Raw genomic sequence first — 22290 nt, forward strand, 5'->3', positions numbered from 1 at the left:
TATTGCCTAAGCTGACCACTTTGTAGACTTCATGGGTAAGCTGTACTAGCAAAGGTCTTCTCCTGCGTGAGTTAATGCCCTACAACCTAATCCTTCCCTAGGCAGACCAGAGACACAGAATCTTCTGTCTATTTTCCAGCACACAAGAGACAGCAGACTGACAGCTCTTGTGTGTGGCTTTTTCTTTGCCCATGTGAGTTTTTTAGAGACAAATTCCTCGTTTTGTGCTTTATCATCATTAGTATCAATTTGCTTGGCTGCCAGCCTACTTTAGTGTGACTGACACATTCTTCTTTTGATTTTTTTGGTTATTTGCTAATGCAATTCAGGTGACATGTCTTGCTAAAAGGAAGTGCCCCACCTTGGAATCTACTGTGTGGCCTGATCACAAGCTAAACTCCCTAAGAACTGCTCCACACAGTCTTCCTCTGTACAGGAGGTATGAAACAGGATAATGCAGGATGCTTAGGTAGTGATAACAGAGAGCCATCTTGTTTTATCATCCAAATGGTTCATACTAGTCAGTGATTGACAGCATGTGATATCTCCAACCGTTATGGGATTCATAAAGCCTCCCTCCCCAGCTGTGGGTATACTTTTACTCAGCAGGAATCCGGTCTCTGAGCACAAACATCAACAAGCACCTACAGTACAACCAACAGGTGTCCCTCCATTGGGATGAGTAAGCAATAACCACCCAGGACATTAAAGCCGAGGAGTATTTGTTTGGTACTCTGGATGCATTTGGAAGTTTGCTGATTTCATATTCTGATATATGCCTGACCGAATGTCAGTGGTCGAGGTCTGCTTTGTGTTCCTTCCTCTGAACTGTGTGACACCGCACTCTTGTACGAGACACATGCAGTCAGAGTTATAGGTTACTTCAGGACCGATAAAGGCCTCACACCTGAGGGAGGTAGAGCCCCAGGAAAAAAAAAAACGGTCTTTAGGAAAATTCATCTGGGACTAAACTGAGCCTAAGTGACTCACTCAAGTAACACGCTTGTTCAGAGCACAGGCTTAGCCGTGGTTCAAGACCAGCTATGTAATCTGCCTATAATGACCTGTAGGCTGTGAGGGGAACAAATTGGCTTTGTTCTGTCAGGTTAGGGGTGGCCATGTTGGCCAGGATTCCCTTCCACATCCTACTGTATGACTCATTTGAGTGCGTGTGAGCTGCTCAGATGTTGTCAGGGACCTATGCACATCCTCCATTTAGTAGTAGTAGTGCTGTAGTGCTCAGAGCAGTTCAGAGGATTGTATTTTCTTCCATTCAGCACACCTGTGTGAATGCAGAGGATGTAGTGGTGAGACTCTCCTGGTTTGCAATTTTGATTTCAGGGAGAGTTGCAGAGACAGGAGAGGCTAATTAATTTTTAGTTAATGTGTGTGCGTTTAAAAAAAGAGCCATAACAACCAAAACAAATTTACAGAAGCACATAGATTTCTCAGTCCCATTCCCGTAGACGTCTTTGTTGCTTTTTCTTCCAGCTGAGCACATTAATTATAGTTTGTTTGTAGTGTTAAGTGAGTACTGGTCCAGACATACTTACTTTAAGGTTCTGTGAGAGTCATATTGACAGAGATGTTAACAAGCCAGTTATTCTGCTTGACAGAGTAGTTTTGGACTAAATTCAGTATTAAGGCTTAGTCTAATATTAGTTGTTCAGTTATATGAGTATATGTCTCAGTATATGGTCTGTCACAATTCATTGTTCATCACAGCCAATTAATTTGCATGAACAGATCTGAAGATAAACTTTGCCTGTAAAAGAAACCAAATGCCTGCAGGTGACTGAAGTTCCCCTGTTGCACCGGAACTAAAGTGTAGAACTTTAATTGGCATGTTGCATTGTCCAGTGCTTCCAGAACGTTCTGCGTGTTTCTTATGTTCTGTGCTGTGTAAATTAGTTTCGCTGCCCCTTCCCATGGCTCTGTCATGTATGGGCTTGGCAGCGACCAACCCCTCCAAACCCCCCACTCCAGTTTGCCTTATCATTTCTTGCTTTGTTTGGCTGTGAGTGGGCACAACTGGCACAACCAATTGCCTTTTTATATATATATTTTTTTGTTTAATGTAAGCAAGAGTTTCGTAATTGTAACTCAGTTCACACATTGAGTGATTCCATTGTTGGGCAAGTTTCAACATTCATCCATCTTCTCAGTTTCCTCCATGCAAATTCTTGTCCTTGAGTTGCTTGAGGCCCTCTGAGGCCCCTGGGAGGCTTGTAGGAAGCATGTTCTGCATTAATTGCAACTGGAATGCCTGGTCATTTCACTGACTTTGATGTGGAAGGATTGCAATTCCAGACATTACTAGTTGATCAGGATGTTTTTCTTTAATGTGCTACTGTCTTTCTTTGATGTGCTACTGTGCTACTGAGCAGGACAGGCAAACTGATATATTTGCTTATGCCACATCAATTGAAAATAATCTCTTGTAGTGGCCAGATGTCAGGCATTGTTCACCTAAATGTTCTAAACTATTTTCAGCTACTGGTGAGGCAGTGCTAAGCATTGGCCATGGTGTGGGGTTTTTATACCCCTCTCCCACTGCAGAGCTTGAACCAGTCTGGCTCATTATACCCCGTTCCCTCTATAGAGCTGGAACTGATCTGGCCCATTATATCCCTTTCACACTATAGAGATGGAAGCAACCTGACTCATTACACTGCTAATTAATGTATTAGTCTTACACTTTCACAAACGTCTTACTCTTTGCTGTTGATGGTGATCGTGCTGGAGCTCAGCAGCGTAGGCCTACATTTCAGAAAAGACGTACTGATTGGTGAGAGGGTCCACATGATTCCCTTTAACAGGATGCAGTATTCCTGGTGTATCAGCAGGCGTATTTGATAGATGTGCAAAAAAGACACCAGTCGGCTCACAATATGGATTAAGTGATTTCACTACTGTGAACAATACAGCACACTCTTTCAAATTATGTAGTTAAGAAGATACTGCTAGTTTGATGTTTGGAAACTATTTCCTAAACCAACACTATCTGAAGTTTTGCAGGACCGTAAAATGAAATGGGTTTCGGATGTAAAGCGTTACGACGTTTATCATTACATGTTAATCCCTTATTACATTTATTTGAACCTTCTCGCTTTCTTAAGTGCAGTGATAACAGGCTGTTGAACGACACAGAAGCCACGGGAGTCAAATCTATCACGGCTACGCCGACTGACCGCGGGTGATGTCCGTGGAGCCTCCGGGATGGGTTTTGGTGTTCAGACCCATTGTCGAAAGGTTTCGAAAAATTAGCTCTTTATCTCTAAAAACAACGGTGCGCGCAATCACACCCAGAAAACAATCACCACAGAGGACAGCTACAAATAGACTATATGTTGTTCATGTATTCTTTTATGTTCTTGACCACTTCTGGAGATAATTTGACAAATGTGCATCGCTCTTTTTAAATAAATTATTTCCATTGGCAGGCCTTTTCTTTTTTTCTCCACACATTTTACACACCTTTGTTATCGAAAGAGTAGTGTGTATACCCTATAGACTACGTGCTTTACCAGTCAATGGACTCTGAGGTTTTGGATTATTGAAGATAGTGCTTAGCCCATTGCAACAACGTATTCTAAATATACATTAACGCAGACATAATTTCAATGTTTAGAGCCACAAAAGGAGGGATGTGTTTCAACCACTAAGCCGTGGGTATGCAAATAAAACATCGATTGATATTTATTCAACCTAAAATAATGTAAATCCGTTTCACTTGACGCTGCGGACAGGTAAAGTAACCCTTAGCCACCCCCTTTAATCCGCTGAATGGACGGGCTCCTTTTGTGGACTGTGGTTTCGATAGAAACCGCAAATGATTTTCCTCATTCATTCGACCACATGGGTGACAAGAGAGCTTACTATCCCTCGACCCATGTTTACATCTCCGGTAACAAAAGAATTTCGGTGCGGAGGAAATGCAACTCTCTCACACCGCAACTGGGCCTTCACTTTTCCCCTGCACGCTTGTTTTCGTTTATTTTTAGCAACAAGCTTTAGAGTATGGCTTGTCACAAGTAAAGAATGTAATTGTTCGTTTTCAGACTGTCACATGAAAACCTTTTTAATTTATTAATTTTGTGCCGGCTTAAATTGGTAGTGCGAGGAAATGATAAAGGACAGTACATCAGAGGTCCACGGTTTTAACCGATGTTTGGATTCCCACAACCAATTTATAATATTTCATTTTTAAATTCTTTTGTGTTTGGGGTAGACAGGACATGGAGAGTAACATTTTCCTGGCTAAAATCCGTCTCTGCTGGGCGCTGTTCAAATGAGTGGGTTCTGAACTTCTCGGACTTCTGTACTCGTTTTCGCGCTTGAAACCTAAACTGTATGCTACAGACATTTTTTTGTGTGTGTAGAACAGAAATGGCTTTTGGTGGGTCTATTATTATTATTATCATCATCATCATCATTACTGTTGTTATCCTTATTGTTTGCGTTGTTCATTGTCTTATAGAACCGTTATTATCGAAGGAAAAACAACTTTCTTTGTCCTGGCTATAATCAGTATATTAAATAAATCAGTATTATTTTCCAAAAAATGTGCATTACAAATGCCTGAATGATGGATTACAAATGATTTAGTGATGCTTAATAAAAGTTCAGCTCCCATTAAACGTAAAACTCAATACAGCTGCGCGGGGGGAATACACTGCTTAACATCACCTACTGTCCCCTTTTTAGGCTTCAATTGAAATCCACAGTGTAGTTTTGTGAACCCTGCCCACGTCCGGACCAATCAGAAGTGCGCAGCCAATGTTATTGCAATATTTGATCCCCGCCCCTTACGTCAATGTAATCCAATCCCATGCCCCGTCACAGGTAAAACCGGCCTCTGTTTCTACGTATACCTCAAAAAGCGAGAAAAGCCACCAAAACCCGTTCTTTTAGGGACGCGTTTAACATCGCCCTCATCCCGCTTCTTGAAAAAGTTTTTTCCAGTAAAGAGGCCGGATCGGATTTACCGTACCAACTAGAAAGTCCAGTTCGACCGACCAAGATGACACAGGAACATGACAAGTAAGTGATCTCCCACAGTAGTGGTAGTCCAGTAGAACCGGTGTGTGTGTGTGTGTGTGTGTCTACCAGTGCTGAACATTTCTCCAAGTTTATCAGGTCCGGGAAAAATCTGATGAACATAACCGTAATGTCAGTCACGTCTGGCTTTAACACAACCATGGCTCTACTTTTCTCCATCGTTCTGAGAATCTGTGGGGACACATAACGAGGTGATTTTACTTTTTGCCCGGTTGCCAAAACAGTTTCAAGTGGGATCTCTCCCCCTTTGCGGGTTTATGATCGCTGTCTCCGGCAGCACAAACTCGCTCATACACCTGTCAAGTTTCAGCGTGCATTTCTGCAGGTGTATTTGCACCTGTCGTGCGAGTTGGAGCACATCGTGCTTAGCCTAAATTGCTCGCTTCAACTTTTATTCGTCTGTCGCCTTTTAACACCTGTGAGCAGATTTTTGTTTATCTTCACGGGAATATATACACAAATTTCTGGAACGGTTGCTGTCTAAAACCTTGGCGTACAGTAAATCTTTTACGCAATATGAAACTGTGTTTTACCGTGAGTGTTTTTTCCTTTTAACAATTTGATCTTTGCCTTTCGAAAGCAGAAACAGTGGTCTTCTCTAAAGGACTCTTTATCAGAACGCTATTTTGCTGAACTCTGGAAAGATACGTCTGTTATCCCGTGTTTGTTTTCGGTAGTATATTGTCTAAACATTTGTCATTTGTGTTTTTCGCGAGAATTTGAGGGCAACTGCAAGGAGTTTGTTGACTCCAGTGAAATCGAACACCTACAAGGCGTTGGCTGTCTCTTGAAGATCCCCTAGTCAGAGGAACAATGTCAGCAAACCCACAGTACAATAGCGTTTTTTTAAACACACAAACAGAACCACTGCTGAGAATCTCGCTTTGTTTTGTTAACGCGATTTATCTTGTCAGCTATCACAACTAAATTATGACTAGCCTATAGGTCATCTTAACAGAAAACTAAAATGTCCACTTGGCCTACTTTGCTACTGTTTGGAGTCACACGTGTGCAATGTTAGATAACGTTGTTTTAAACAACCGTGTCTCAGATATTTGCGTATAAATTATTTGTTATTTTTCAGCTCATTTTCTGGCTGTAAGATGATTATTGATCCATTATTATGGATGCCTACATCAATTTAATAATATAAAACCCAAAAAACATATATTCTATTTGTTATATAGGAATCCAACATTTGGAATGTTTCTCTACGACAAATCCCTATAACCGTCAGATGTGTTGCATACACAAGATGTTATTAAAATTGTTTATTTGTGATTGTCGGAAACATATAGTTAGGGATTTGTTTTTCATCAACACAGCGAAACGGTTCCAGTCTCGTTTTTTCGTTAGAATACAATCGGATACGTTGGCACCATTGGTTTGTCATTTTGGGACGTGCCCCTGTTATTAGGTTATTACACGTTATTTTATACGTTATTGTTTTAAATGTGGATTCTCTGTTTTACCACCACCAAACAAAACCTCTTAGCTCCGAATAACGGATCTATCGGGTTGCAAATCCACAACGTCTTAAAATCGACCTGGGGGACTTTTTTTGAATGGCACAATTAGATATTGAATTACTAATAATGTGCTTACATTGACCACTAACTAGGCAACAGCATTGTCTCCCGTTGTGCTAGCGCCTCAACGTCACAACAAAACTTACCCGCAAGATGCATTTAAGTTTTAGAGGAAAGAACTTCAGGATCAAATGAAAAAAAGTATAAGAATTATAAAGGAGAACATATTTAGTATTTAAATATATTTAGTAATTAAAAGCGCGTTAGATGAAAATCACAAAGCTAATCAGTTGAATGTATAGTGGTTAAATCTATTAGGGTACATACAAATATACAGGTTTAATCAGCAAAATGGTAGACTAAATAGGAAAAATCTTTCTTTGCACCAAAGAAAGATTTGAAATTAAATTAAATAATAATTTAATTTCAATTTGTATTTAATCGTAAATAGTGACCTCATTTAAGCTTGAGGTCATTATTTATGATATTTGTTGACCAGACATATCGTCAATGTTTGCACTTTCAACAGACTTTTCCCCTCCAGAAGAGTATTATCAGGGAAACAATTACGGTTGTATGGGTACCATAGAGTCATGGTCATGTAGAGAATTAAGTTTTTTTTTTTTTTTTTTTTTTTTTTACTAAAGGCGACAAATGTGCTTTATGTCACTGTCTATGTCTCTTCGATAAAAATCGATAAAAGGTGTTTCGTTTCATTGTACCCAAAACTAAAAATAAAAAAAAAATGTTTTATTCATGTTTATTGCTTAGTCATTAAGTCACTTAATGGTAACTTAACTTTACTTAACTTTGGTTCAGAAAAAATACCGTTTTCCCACGCATTTTTGTGAGACCACATGGAAGTCACTGTTACCGCGTAGGCCTGTTTGCCTCTATGTTTAATTTCAATGTGATTTCTATCGGAAAGACGTGTTTCACTTGTATTTTGTTCGATATTTTCAGCATTATGCATAGAGCATATGTTATCTACAGATGAACAATTCTACGAAAAAAAAACGCAGTTGAAGATTTCAGATCAAGATAACAGCTTTTATTCAAACAGTGCATACCACAGTATTTAATAGCCTTTCAGTATTTTACATGCAAATCTGACTTTGGGAAGATCACAGTTCTTTTCCCCTTAGTTGTGCATCAAATAAAAAAGCCCGGAGCAGACAGAAACGTATAGTCTCTGAACAGAGTCTCTAAATATTCCAAAAGATAGAGGAAGTCATAAATACCATGTACGTTCAAAATGACCAGATTGCGCATTGGCTTTGGTTTAAGACGATTCGCTTTACATTGTCATTGAAATGAATTCTAGCCCCGCCCCCTTTCCTCAAATAAACATTGCGAAAACCATAGAACCGAAGCAGACCCCCCTCACAGTGACGCGCCTGTCTGCCTTTCAGTCTGGTATAACGTCAAAATGACACCGGGAATGCTGTCAGTTGTGGGTTTGTATTGTGCCCTATCCTGTAGTGTATTGTAGTGCTGAAGGAGTTGAGTTTTTAACCAGGAGGTTGCAGGTTCGATGCGTAGGAAGTGTCCCTGCTCTTGTGCTCTTGAGCAAGGTATGAAGACAAGATTGATAAATTAAGTCAATAATCAGCTTTCTAAACGAACGCCAATGTCCAGCTCTCTAAATGAGTACGTAAGTGTGTAATGTAAGTCACCATGAATACGGGAATCAACATGTAAATAATTTGATGACGATGATGATGGTGATGGTGGTGGTGCTGGAATGGAAACTTGCAAGGATTGTTCCGGAACAGGTTTTCTTCAGAAGCAGCAGTTGAGGAATGTCCCCAGAGCTGGATCTCGCTTTGTTGTAGATTTGCAGATTTGTAGACAACCACTGCAAACCATTCCTTGCAACCGACCCCACTGGCTGAGCCGGTATTGCGCCTCATCAAACCCGTACTCAGTCATGGCTGAGATTTCTTACTCAATCTGGCCTTTGTGCGGCAGATTTTAGAGATATGGTGAGATTCTGACAGTCTCTGCCGCCTGTCTGTTAAAAACCACAAAGTTATCTTTTGTTTTTTTGTTTTCCAATGGCCACCCACCCGTGGGCACCTCAGCAGGTGTGGCAAGTGAAGCTAAAGCACGCATCAACAACAGTCACAGGACAACAGTTTTTTCAAAATCTCCATTTGTCTCTCCACTCTTTCCTTTCTTTGACTACCTATTACAACATCCAAGGTTTAACCTATCCACCCTGGTTCATATCCTCCTCACCTCAGGGTTTTATTATATCTGCACACAGTGAAGAGGTGCACCCAGCTCCTGTTTGATTGTTTGTGTGTATAAGTGTATATGAGTGTATGTCATTGCGTGTGTATGAGAATTGTGTTTGTTTGTTTCTGTGTGTGTGTGTGTGTGTGTGTGTATGCATGCATCAGCGTGTGACCTCTCTGTCTCCCCCTATCTGCAGTAAGCGGGCAGTGCTGGTGCTACAGAATGACCCCCCTTACGGTCAGCGCCGGCCGTTCACCAACGAGGACGAGGCCTGGAAGTCCTTCCTAGAGAACCCGCTGACAGCCGCCACCAAGGCCATGATGAGCATCAATGGGGACGAGGACAGTGCGGCCGCGCTGGGCCTGCTCTATGACTACTACAAGGTACTGCCCAGGCCTACTCTGGGCCCCCGCCCTCACTACACCCTGTGGCAGGGCTGAAGGCCCTGCTGCTTTGCCCTGGAGCTCTGTGGCATTCACACCCCTGTCTTTGACCCCAGCATACCTCTTGTAGTTCTGTAGCAGTAGCAATCATAAGAAGTTTCACACTGTCACAGAGGCGCTGGGCTGAAACCACAGTCAGGGAGCAGATTGGCCCTTCTGATTATGTGAGTGCATCCTGGGGGCTGGGCAAAACAGAAAACAGCCAATCATAAACTGCAATCAGTCCCAGCCCAAAAATGCAGCCAGATATGAGTCAAATTAGGTGTTTTTATGACAATTAAACCAGCCGTGCCTGGTTAGTTTTGGTTTGGTTTGGTTTGATTTCAGTCTACAGTCCTGCAGTTTAATTTCTGAGGCAACTGTGACATTGACAGGGTGCATGCTGATTGGGCGGTCTTGCAGCAGCCTGTAGCTGTCAGGACCAATCAAATGTCAGGATGTGGACAAAACTGTTTTGTCTTCCTCAGGTACCCCGGGAGAAAAGATCAATACCACAGACCAAGACAGAGGTGCTGGCCTCTGAGGTGGATCCCAACAAAAGGTAAAATGCTGCTGCTTTCCAAAAGTCAGTAGGGTTAACTCTCTCCCTCATGTATGTGAATGTGTGTTTGTGCACGTTTGTCACTGAAGGAAGAGGTTTTGTCATTTCATTGGTTTGTATGTTTCCACTCCTTAGATTCCATCAAGTCCGCACAGTGATATAGCAATAAGCAAAAGGTGGAACCTTTGAGACTTTGTACCATTGTACATGGGGGCGTATACTCAGCGGCACACTGTGATGTCGCAGGGGCCCTTATTGATATATGCTGATGTCTCTGTGTCTGTATCCACATCTCCCGCCCGTAGGAACCTGATGGCCCCCCTGCCAGAGGCTGCCATGGCGACGCCAGAGAACCGAATCCAGGTGCTGAAGAGCGTCCCGTTCAACATCGTCCTCCCAGGGAACCAGCTGACCCCGGACAAGAGGGTGGCGCCGTTCCCCTCGCCCGACACCACTGTCACCGTGTCCATCGCTGCCATGCCCAACTACCCCATGAAGCCGGAGACACCGTCACACGGGTTCGCCGTGGCTGTGCCAGGCGGGGCCCACTGTGCCGAGACCGACGCCCACGCCGTGGCCTTTGACCGGCAGCTCAACCACAGCCAGTTCAGCCCCAACACACAGCCGCGCACGCCTGACTCCACCTTCCCCGAGACCTTCAAAGACGGGTCCCAGGAGGTACGCATACGCCACACGTGCTGGGGTTACACGCATCTGTCCAAAAATGGCTACCTCACAACCAAGTCATCCATTCCTCATTCATGCAACATCCCAGCATCCTCTATAAATTCACCTTTAGGTTGTAGAGATTAGGTTGGTTACTGCTTTCTTTAGCATGGGCAGTGCTGGGTTTCCCCTTTCTTTATTTACATTCCTGAAAAAGTCCACAGGCCTTGTCCCAGAGCCAAGAACAGCCCATGTGTTTGGTTTGTAGTCAGGGCAGGAATAAGGGCATGAGGTTAGATGGTGTAGAAAGGGTTTACTTTAGAGTATGTCTGGATACAAAATCTGCAGCATGGTCATAGTGAGGCTGTAGTCACGAGTCTTAGCTCAGGTGGGATTGTGGTTCAGATGGTGCAAGTGTACACAGGTAGGTTTTGGCCTCAAAAACATGTTCCTGGATGAGGATTACAGTTGAGATCAGATTAAAGTTGAGTCTGTGGTCCTGGGAAGTGGTTGGATCAGGGTTTGGGTGTCGGGTCCAGCACAAAATTTTAAATTAACATCATCATTTAGGGATAGCATCAGTAAGTATATCTTTTTGAACAGAATGGCCTTTCTGTCAGACATTTGTTGGTATCGGTTCATGGGACAGCCCCCACCCCCTCGGTATCGGTGCTTGCCCCACACCCCCACCCCAGAGGTGAGATCTGGGATCTCTCCCTCCACACAATACCCCTTTCTCCCGCTTGGCTGGGGCAGCGGGCGCGCGTATCCCTCAGAGTTTTATTTGAACATGCCAAAATAGCAGCCAGCCTGTTATTACTCTATTGTCTGCCCAATACAATGAAGCGCTGTACTTCTCTCTCACAATAGCAAAGCCTTTTCTCTCCTCTTTCTGTGTTTAACCTGGAGCGCGGGGGAGTGGGGGGTGGGGGGTGGGTACTTTAAAAAGATAGCCCAACAAAACCCTGTACAGGAGTTAAGGGGGGGGGGGGGGGCTTGCTTTGTCCTAGTGGAGAGTTCCCCCGGCTCTCTGATTGGATGGCCTTGTTGTGTGTGTTTGTCGTGTAAAGCCAACTCTCTCTCGTCTTTCTACAGGTGTTCTCATTCCCAGGGGATCTCCAGTTGCGCATGGCCTCCATCACGCCCGATGATTACACGGCCTTTGACACAACATCAGGGTAAGCCTGCCTGCCAGGCCTCCGTCCAATTGGCTGCAGGCATTGATTGATTGGCCCAGTAATACTCACATTCCTGTCAGTCTGTTAGAATGTGAATTTTGACAGTAATGGGCGTACTGGCATTTAAAGCATTGCACAGGGCCTTTTTCCACAGTAGCGTAAAATGTTGCCCTTTTCTTCATCAGGAATAACTTTGAATACACACTGGAGGCCTCAAAGTCCCTGCGACAGAAGTCAGGTGACGGCACCATGACCTACCTGAACAAAGGCCAGTTCTACCCCATCAGCCTGAGGGAAGTGGAGAACGGCAAAGTTTTGCATCACCCCATCAGCAAAGTGCGGGTAAGAGCCCCCCCCCCAGCAAAGCTCAGCCACAAGAGGGGAAAAACAAGCCTTGTTCTTCATTTCAATGGTCTGGTCACACTCTTATATATTTGCTAAAAACATTGGCATTAAACATTGGCATTGGCATGATTTCACTTTGAAATAGATAGTAAACAGATTGTGAGCCGGCAGGGAACGGGTAAAGAATTTTGCTGAAGCCTCATGTTCCAGATGTGTGTGAGTTTACGCTGGTGTGTTTCGTGTGAATGTGTTTCAGAGCGTGGTGATGGTGGTGTTTGGGGAGGAGAAATGCAGGGACGACCAGCTCAAACACTGGAAGTACTGGCATTCCAGACAGCACACAGCCAAACAGCGCTGCATCGATATCGGTGAGGAACTCCGCCCACTTCCCTCGCTATCCAATGGGACATTACCTAATGCCTACCAGCTCCGCTAATGCCACAACTTGGGGAATATGGTGATGTTCAGCCATTCATCTCACAAGCCAAAGTCATAAACAACTAATCACACAAGCAAATGTCATGCACAGTCATTTAGCAGACGCTCTTATACATAGAAACTTTCAGCACAATAGAACATAAGCGTATCCGTTCCAGGTAAATGAGAAACAGTGTCAGGCCATGCTAACAACACTCCCAGACCAATGAGTCATGCCAGCCAATCTAGTATACAGATAATCACACAGATCAACCACATACATAGCCAATTACACAAGCCAACCTGTCGCAGAGTCAATGACATGAGCTAACCTCACACACATATAACATGATGTCATGGACAGCCAGTGACATACGCTGACCACATACAGAGCCAATAACACAAGCTAACAGTAAGCACCTATACCACAATCAAGCACAGTGGTGTCACTCACTGTTCTGGCTTTGAGTGAACCACTGTGCAGGAGAGAGAGTGAGGGAGGGGGAGAAACAGAAAAAGAGAGAGAGTGTGCGAGACCCACCCAAACACAAAAGCCCTCCCTCCACACCCACCTAGGAGAACTAGGTGAACTAGGCAGACTGGAGAATCCCGCCGTTAACATGACAGAGCGCCGGGGCGGTTTGAAAAGACAATAATGAATCACGGCGCAACAATACACAGCGCCTCACGTACGCTAAGCTTAGCCCTAACAAGGAGGTGTGTGTTTGGAGTGTAATAACTTCATTTACCTGCAGTAAAAGCCTGTTTTAGCAGCAGCACCCGCAGACAATGCGGACTGACTGGAAGAGTGATGGCGGCCCATCAGTCCTCCACTGTGTGCTGTCTGTGAAAGGAAAGCGCCATCATGTGCGGCTCTGCCCTGACTTTGATTGATTGTTAAGAGCCATGGTTTGCAAGAAGCCCCAGAGGGAGGGAACAAGTGTCAGAACAGGGATATGAAACCAACACACACACTGAGAGGAGCTTTTGTCCTTTCTCACCTGCGCCTCCCAAAAAAACGATCACAGAGACAGGCACCGATGCAGGTGCAGTCCAGGCCGTGAGATCCTCCTTCTCTCACAGACTCACCACAGCACCTCCTTTTTAACTGGCCCTCTCCGTATCATAGCACTTCCTATTTTCTGGTCCCATCCCTATTCTGTGTTCAAACCCAGTCTAACTGCTCCCCTAAATACAGTCCCACTGCTCCTCTACATACAGTCTGACTGCTTGTTGTTAATGGAATTCCTGCTAATGCAGTCAATGCTTTTGTCTTTCACAGCTGACTACAAAGAAAGTTTCAATACCATCAGCAACATCGAGGAGATCGCCTACAACGCCATCTCCTTCACGTGGGACATCAATGAGGAGGCAAAGGTGAGCACCACAGCCTGTGAGAGCCTCTTTGTTCAGAGCCTCTCTCTCCTCAGTGCCTTCTCCTCTCACTGCCACTGCGTCTTAGCTGAATGCATGTACGAGCTTTGGTGAGCTGTCTCATACTGGGTCAATACATGCATCCATCTTTGGTGTGTGTGTGTGTGTGTGTTTGCTTAACAGGCAGAGGGATTTGTGAACAATAGCCATGGAGGCTGATGACAGTAGCTGTCTGTATGAGTCAGCTAACTATCCTAACGTTAGGATTTGGTTGACATGCATTCCACATATAAACATATATACAGTTCCTCTCAGACTAAGGGTGGAAACCTTGTGCTCTGTTACTCAGGGGAACAAACAAAGCCTCTTTTTTTCTTCAGGTGTGAAAAGGTGTAATTTGGAGGTAGGACATGAGGAAGTTTGAGGCAGGGGGGTTTCGCACTTTTTTTGGGCTGTTGATGAATTCCTTTGTAAGTTGCTCAATTGTTCAGGCGGCCCTCCCAGTTCTGCTCACGGAAATAAACTCAGTTGACAGTTGAGGCAGCACAGCTCTGCTGTGGTATCTGTGTGTGGATGCATGTGTGTGAGCTTTGTGTATGTTAGTGTGTATGTGCCTGTGTACGTGTAAGTATATGTTAGCAGGTGTGTGTGTGCGTGTATGTGTGAGTGTGTGAGTATGTGTGTGTGCGTATGTGTGTGTGTGTGTGTGTGTGTGTGTGTGCGTGCACTGTCAGGTGACATTCCTGGCTGGTTACACCTGTCCCCGCAGTTGTCACTGATGTGATGAGGAATGAGGAAGCGCGGCGGGGCGGAGCGAGGTGGGGCGGGGCTGGGGTTTGACAGTGGGGCGAAGGAATCCCGTCTGACGGGTGCGCCGGGTCACGCCGTGTCACCCCGTGTGTCTCCGAGGCGCCGGCGACGGCAGGGAGATCATCCGGCATTTTCCGAGGCCTGGACCGAGGTGCTCCGGGCGCCCTCAGTGCTCCCTGGGCCCGGCCGCGGTGCTGCCGGCCTCTCTGTTTACTCTGGGAGAAACAGGAGCCAGGGAGCAAACAAAGCCTCCCGCTTCCTCTCTCCATCCCCCTCCTCTCCGCGCTCCTGTATCCCTCTGTTTTCCTTTCTCCAGGATGTTGGTCGGTAGCAGGTCGCGTGACGCAGCAGTGCTGGTCATAAGATGCTCATCCTTGTGTGCGCACCACACCGCGACTGTTTGTTTGAGAGAGAGAGGGAGAAACAGACTTGCCTCGTGTCAGGCGATACGGGCAGAGTAGTTGGCAGAGCCTAAATCAAGCTGGAAGAGTGGTGGTAAAGAAAGGAGCATAAACGAGCACGGCCTTGTATTTTTTTACTCTGCAATATCGCCCCCTGGTGGCGGCAAACCAAAACACAGGCCAGGTTTCTTAGGTTTGATCGTAGTTTTATTTATTATGCTTATTTGACAGGGACAGTGCACACTAGTCAACATTTCTGCAGATGCATCTATGTAAGAACACCATATAATGCTAATGCTTATCTGTTGCCAATCAGTTTGCAGATATTTGTATAAGCATTTCCCACATGTTGACATGGTTCGGCCGACTTGGGTTGAAACTCTGTCAGAAAACTGAGCTAGCCGTTGGTTCCCAGTCAAACAGTAGAACAATTTAGTAATTTAGTTTAATTTATGCGATAGTTGTGGGTGTACAAAAAGTACACATTTGGAAAGTGAATTTAAAAATGAAGCCTATGAGAAAAAATAATTTAAGGATATCCCCAACAGAGAGAGATGAATAAAGCAGGAAACACCTGTCAAACTGCTTTAAATGAGTAATGTGAAACAGACTATTAAATGTGCTGAAAATTTCCAAGTAACTTTGAGGCATAAAAACATCGTGAAGCAGATTATTTTCAGCAAATGGCCTGAAGCCTTCTAGAACTTGCCATTACAAAGACCCGCCTGAAGAGGGAGACACACACTGAAGTAAGATTAAATTTTACAATTGTAAAAGTACGTTTGAGAAAGGTACCCACGAGCAGGGCCTTCTTTGTCATGGTAGCGCGTACAGATGGGTCTCCAGTATCCCAACAGCCCAACTCTAAGCATTGTGTTTAGGGTGATATCAGCTGTCACCATGGTAACCCCACTTGTGTGTGTTACCGTTGGCAACAAATCCAACCGTTTTATCTAATATTAACTTTCAAGCCTTAACACAAAGGCCTTCATTTAAGTTCTTTCAAACCAACTCTTTCAGGCACAGAATCTCAACAATGTGCACACTCAGAAGGGTTGGTGTGCAAATGCAGTTCTCCATTTGCAAAACAGGAAGCCCTCTCCACAGGTGCCTTGGCAGGTCATGAGCCAAATCCAGCACATATGTTTGATAAGCGTCACCAATGTCCTCCTCTTCCTCAGATCTTCGTCTCGGTGAACTGCCTGAGCACGGACTTCTCCTCTCAGAAGGGGGTGAAGGGGCTGCCGCTCAACCTGCAGATCGACACCTACAGCTACAACAACCGCAGCAACAAGCCCATCCACCGAGCCTACTGCCAGATCAAGGTGTTCTGCGACAAGGGCGCTGAGCGCAAGATTCGTGACGAGGAGAGGAAGCAGTCCCGCCGGAAGGGGAAGTGCCCCGACGGGCCCCCTGGCATCGGCACCTGTGAGTACCCCCATACCCAGATCCGAATCCCATCTTGGTCCCTTGGGCCTGTGAATACCCCCATACGCACATCTACATCTACATCAAGGGTTAACACAACATAAACTCCCAGCTGCAAATTACTCATTAAAGAGGTTTCCCAGTGTAGTTACCCCTTAATCTGAGGTGCTTTAGCTGGCACTGAGCCTGTCTCTTTCTTGAGTGTAAACGCTGACACCGTGTCATGCGCACGGTATGTAGGGAGAGTATAACAAAGCTGTTCTTTCCCCTCTGCAGTCGTGGACGTAAAGGTGCCCATTCTGCACAAGCGGAGCGACATCACGACCTTCAAGATGATGAGCGACCTTGACACTCAGCCCGTCCTCTTCATCCCGGACATCCACTTCTCCAGCTTCCAGCGGCATGTGAGTAACCCCAATGCAGGAGAAATGGCGCCCCCTACGGGGTGAATTGCAGAACAAACATGCAAGCAACACTAATTCGGGGAGCAGCGCTAATTGAGGGCGACACTAATTCAGGGTGAATCGCAGAGCAGGCATGTGATGAATCCTAATGCGGGGAACAGCGCCTCCCACAGGGCAAATAGCAGAAGTGCGAAGTGCGTGGCTTGGGTCTTGGATGTTCTTAACACCAAGCAGAGTGTGTACGAGCAAACACAGTCACAGAATAGCAGATAAGATAAGGCAAAACGTGTCCCCAGAAAGCCAATTATACATGCTGCTCGTGTTGGATATTTCACAGGGGTTTCAGGGGTTCTAATGCCTGATGTTACAGCCACACCTACCCAATGACCCTTACCTGGTTACCTGAGTTTACGTTACCACCAGAAGCCCAAAAGAGACCTTGTATTCATAGCAATTTAGAATGTTTTTGGCAATAACCTGCACCTGGATTATACCTCCTGTCATCCCTCCATGAGCTGGGGGTGTGGATCATTTCCATACATATGGCATTATGTGTTATGCCTGTTGTTTTGTACTCAGACAGAGGCCCCGCTTTTTAAACACTCTGCCTCCCTACTGGAAGAGGGAGGTGTCACTAGGTGTGTGTTGCTGATCATGGATAATTTATGACTGACCTTGGCGCAGGTCATAGTTACCGTATGGCTGACCTTGGCGCGGTTCATGGTTACCGTATGGCTGACCTTGGCGCGGTTCATGGTTAACGTATAACTAACCCTAGTCTCGGTTCACATGGTTTTGTTTTGTTGTCATTCCTGTTTTCTGGTGAGTAACACGTGTGCCATTCGTGGTTACCAGAGTTGCTCAACAGCTGCGAACAACGGTCATGTCACGCTGACCCCGATTCCAGCAAACAAGCACAGAACGACCAGGAATTGGCCCTTGGAGTTATTATTTCCTGATATAAAATCCTGATATCCCTGTTAAAAACCTGCGCTGGGTAATCTTAATGAGTCACATATGAAGGGGTGAATAGCTGGATTTGCGTTTGGTTTCCTCCTTGTGGAACGGCTTTCTCTTCTGAGGTACAGTGTGACACAAAATCAGGTAATAAAAATTCTGGGTCTGGGTCATTCCATTTAAATCTGACAGTTTAGCCTGCATACCAGTCTGCAAAGCAACATTAACCTTTTCAGACCAAATGCAGACATCATTACTGAGTCTGAGCAGCGACGGCTGGCATTTGTCTTGATCGATGACAAATAAAGCTACGCATCTTTCAAAATGGAAATGCAGATTGGAGCAGGTCAGAGTGGCACTCTGTCATTCCCCTGTCTCACTGCTGCAACCGTTAAAAGTTTGTTTCACAGCCCCAAGTTATACAACACGTTGTGTTTATTGAGTTTTGGCAGACAGCTAATCAGCAGGTCTGCGCGGCACCTAGGCAGATACGCAAAGGTAAATGTTGGCGAGTGAGATTTAAACTGAAAGGCTAATGTTAGCTGGCAGACAGGCACCCAAACTGGGCTAAGCTGGCAAAGCAGCATGAGTGAGGAGGAGGAGAGGGTGAGGGTGGATTTCGGCGGTTAGAAGCGTGCCCCGGCGTGTTGCCGAGTCTTAGGATTTGTCCGAGACTGGTACTGTGTTGGGAGTGTCAGACACAAGGCCGCTTCCCCAGTCTCACGCCCCTGCACACCCTATGGTTTCCACAGAGGGCGACGCCATCACACGCCTCTTTTGTCACAACTGAAGCCCTCTACAGGGTGGCTCCTGAACCGTGACCTTTGACCCCCTTCTTCCTGGCAGTCCGGTTGGACTAAGCTGTACCAATGCATTAAGAGCTCATGGTGTCACTCACCCTGAAAAGCGGTGCAGCTGAAAATAAACATCACCTCAGAGTCAGCCTTTCTCCGAGCAGAGGAAAACATTTATTTTAGACCCGGCTGGTGAGCCAAGCCAAACAGTGGCTCGATGCAGGCGGTTCAAGCTGTCATTGATTAAAAGGATGGTGGAATTCGTACACTGAACCACATCACAGTGCATTAGTCTGAACACAAAAATATTTTTAATGCGGCATGAATTTCCCTTTTGACTAAGCATGCACTTACTGCATTTAAGGGCAGAGGTAACCACTCCACTCACTTATGGAGAGCTGCTGTCATTTTCCTGTCTGCTATGAGAGTTCACACTTGTGTTTCACTGGGTGTAAGAGTTTATACTGCAGCTGTTGTCCAGGCCTGTAGTTTTGTGGACAGAAAACTGAACTGGAAGCTGTAAAATGATTTGTTCCAACTGTCATGATCATTAACCACCTCTCTCTTTTTCTCTCTCTCTTTCTGCCCCTTGTAGCCGTTTTCATCAGAGGAAGGAGAGGAAGGGTAAGTTACATTTCCTTAGTATATTCACTCAGGGTGGCTGTGGATGGAATTGGAATGTTGACTGAGGAATGGCTGGGTTTTTAGCTGTAGTTAATGATGGCGCCCCCAGGTGGTGACCTCCCAGCTATTCACTCACCTCTTGCCATTTCCAGGCTCTGTAGGTGTTGTGTGGGCCATGCTGCTGACTCAGAGCAGGTGCTGTGCAGATCCACTGATCCTTATATCATCTGGATGGGCTGATACTAACCACAGATAATTAGCTGAATGCATCCATATGATATTACGATTAGAGGACTTACACAGCGCCTCTGCAGGTGAACAGGCAGATAGTTTGCTAGGTGGTAGCTGTGGCCACTCATATGTTGCTCTGTAGCGTCTTTTTTCCCAGGGGATTGTGGGTAACAGTCACCTGATAGTGGTTGTGCATTGTGTTTCCTTTCTGCAGCTCGGGCATGAAGAGACTACCCTACTCCAACGAGGATGAGTTTGGCCCCCCTGCTGCCAAAGCCGCCAGGATGGACGAACCCAAGAAAGGTAGATACTGCACTCTTTAGATACTCTTTTACTGTGATAGGTGTGATTTGTGGTTTAGTGTATGAGAAATTGTCACACCATGACAGCACCTGAGGTGGTGGATGTTTGACCTCCAGCTGACCGCTGTCTGTAGTGAAACCATATGAGTGATAGGAGGCTGCAGTGTGATGACAGCATAAGCAGGATACTGCTCTCATATCGTTGCCTTGTTCAGATATCACGTTTAAACTGAGTGTGCATTCTAAATGACATCAACAGGCTTTAATGTGTTTGAACAGAGATAGCCACTGTTTACCAGCTGCAGGTCCGCATAGCTACTTCTCTGTGCTATAAAATCTGTGCTAGGGCCCCTTGCTCTGTATTTACCTGGACACTGGGCTTAGGCTAGCGTTTTGGACACTGATGGCAGAGCTTTTCTGTCCTCAGAGCAGTAGCTCCGCACCTCTCCATTGAGGAGGAAACTCAGAAGTTTCCAAGGCAGTGGGGTGTGGGTTCAGCGTGTGATTTTTAGCATTTTTTGCTGTGTGGTTGTCAGCACGTGGGTTTCAGAACATGGGTTTTGCCATGTGGGCATCAGAGTTTGGGTTTCAAAGCGTGGATCTTGGCATGTGGTTTGGACACGAGTCATTCTGATTGCTGGAAGAAGTGCAGTTTCTGCGGTTTATCATTTGTCTCTCTCCGAGGGCGCATCCTCCTCGATGTGTGTTAGGTTATGTGAAGTGTGTGTGTGTGTGTGTGTGTTTGTAAGTGTACAGGAGCCTCTGCTGGGCCTTCAGTCTCACCTCTCCTCTCTTCTCTGTCAGTGTTGCTGTACGTGCGGAAGGAGACAGAGGAAGTGTTTGACGCCTTAATGCTGAAAACCCCAACCCTGAAAGGCCTGGTTGAGGCGGTGAGTTACAAACGCTCCACCCAAACACATGCTCCACCCAAACACGCTCCACTCAGATGCACATTCACACATTCCACTCAAACACACACTCCACCCAAACATACGCTCACACACTCTACCCAAACACACATTTACACTCTCCACTCAAACACACACTTACACACTCCACTCAAACGCACTCACATGCTCGACGCAAACTCATGCTCATAACACTTCACCCAAACACATGCTCCACCCAGACACACAAACTGTGCCCAAACTTTACAAATACATGCTACTACTAGAGATGAACTAGTAGTTAATAAAAACCATAAATGAGGTCACAGTAATGTCCCCTCTCAGGTTCAGAGTGTCCCCACTGAGTGCTCACATGAGGTCAGATACCATCTCCTGGCACAGAAATAGAGCAGGTCGCGGTGACAAACGGAGGCTGGCTTGCGCTATATCCGCGTCCCACACCATTCCAAAATTAGAGCTCCACCGGGCATCTCTCTCAAAGCCACGCTCTCACATTCTCCTCCTCTGGCTCCTCTTAAATCAGGCCCCACATTCGTGATGTGATTCCTGTCACGTCTACAGCATCGTTGTCATATGGCAGGCTTAGCAGCGTCGGCGTTCGCCCACGCAGCAATCCGCCAGGAACGCCACTGACCAGCTTTTTATGGTGTTAGTTACGCAAATGATGAAAGTAATAAAAGTGCTTTTGTTCTTCCTGCTTGTTCTTTATCCAGATTTCTGAGAAGTATGAGGTGCCCCTGGAGAAAGTGGGAAAAGTGTACAAGAAGTGCAAAAAAGGGTGAGTGAAATGCGTCCGTAACCGTCATGTTTCAAATGGTCCTCATTAAATGCTGAGTCAGCCAGTTTGCACACCCCCGTTCGCTGCGAGTCAAAGGAACCGGAGGTGTTGAAAGTTTCGAGCACACCCCATGCTGGCAGGCTCTGAATGGTACACACTGTAGCTTCTGCAGAGACGCTGAATCGTGCCGAATGTCACTGCATTGGCGGCCACAGAAACCGCGAGTTTTGACCCCTTTCCCTTCCCCTCCTCCCCCTGCAGAATCCTGGTCAACATGGATGACAACATCATCAAGCACTACTCCAACGAGGACACCTTCCAGATCCACATGGAGGAGATGGGGGGCATGTACAAGCTGACTCTGACGGAGATCTGAGCAGAATCAGGAGGGGCTGGGGGGGGCGGGGGGGGGGGGGGGGGTGATCAGACCGCACGTGCCTTGGTGGGGCTCAGGGTTTCCATGGCAATGCTGTGCCTCCTGTCTGCAGCCCGACACCTCACCTACATGTGATGGTGGGCAATAGATAGAGAAGGCAGAGGATTTACCTGTAAACTGAGAATTGTCCGGAACCTGTTTGTGATCTTACAATAAGGATCACCCCATTGGCTGATTGGTTCTTACTCAATGGCATCTAATAAGATGTCCGATCTCTGTGACATTATAAAAATAAGTTAAAGTATCCCAACCTCTTTGACGTAATTAAAACAATTTAACAAGCTGAGGACATAAGATAACTAATCAAAGCAATCAACTGTTGATAGATGATTCTAATTTAAATTTAAATTTAAACTGTAAAATAAAGACAGGTTTAGGACCAGGTATCGGTTAAAAGGTAAAATGGATTCAGGTCTCAAGTT

The 22290-nt window shown here is 45.6% G+C and overlaps 1 protein-coding gene across 1 annotated transcript; it reads left to right on the plus strand.

Moving 5' to 3' along the window:
* Positions 1-4891: 4891 nt before the first annotated feature.
* grhl1 (grainyhead-like transcription factor 1) lies at positions 4892-21819 on the plus strand. Its single transcript, XM_036542925.1, has 15 exons — positions 4892-5043; positions 9028-9214; positions 9742-9815; positions 10121-10493; positions 11577-11659; positions 11845-12001; positions 12261-12372; positions 13704-13798; positions 16188-16434; positions 16711-16838; positions 19185-19213; positions 19659-19747; positions 20551-20636; positions 21368-21432; positions 21694-21819. Exons 1-15 carry the CDS (start codon positions 5024-5026, stop codon positions 21806-21808), a joined length of 1860 nt encoding a protein of 619 aa, XP_036398818.1. The 5' UTR covers positions 4892-5023; the 3' UTR covers positions 21809-21819.
* Positions 21820-22290: the final 471 nt, after the last annotated feature.

Source organism: Megalops cyprinoides, chromosome 12 (genome assembly GCF_013368585.1).
Source record: "Megalops cyprinoides isolate fMegCyp1 chromosome 12, fMegCyp1.pri, whole genome shotgun sequence".
Classification (NCBI taxonomy): domain Eukaryota; kingdom Metazoa; phylum Chordata; class Actinopteri; order Elopiformes; family Megalopidae; genus Megalops; species Megalops cyprinoides.

Excerpts from the sequence above, each read along its gene's own strand:
- grhl1 (XM_036542925.1), top strand. The coding sequence starts at position 5,024 with ATGACACAGGAACATGACAA. Across the intron at positions 5,044-9,027 it reads ATGACACAGGAACATGACAA|TAAGCGGGCAGTGCTGGTGC; the intron begins GTAAGTGATCTC and ends CCCTATCTGCAG. Across the intron at positions 21,433-21,693 it reads TACAAGAAGTGCAAAAAAGG|AATCCTGGTCAACATGGATG; the intron begins GTGAGTGAAATG and ends CTCCCCCTGCAG.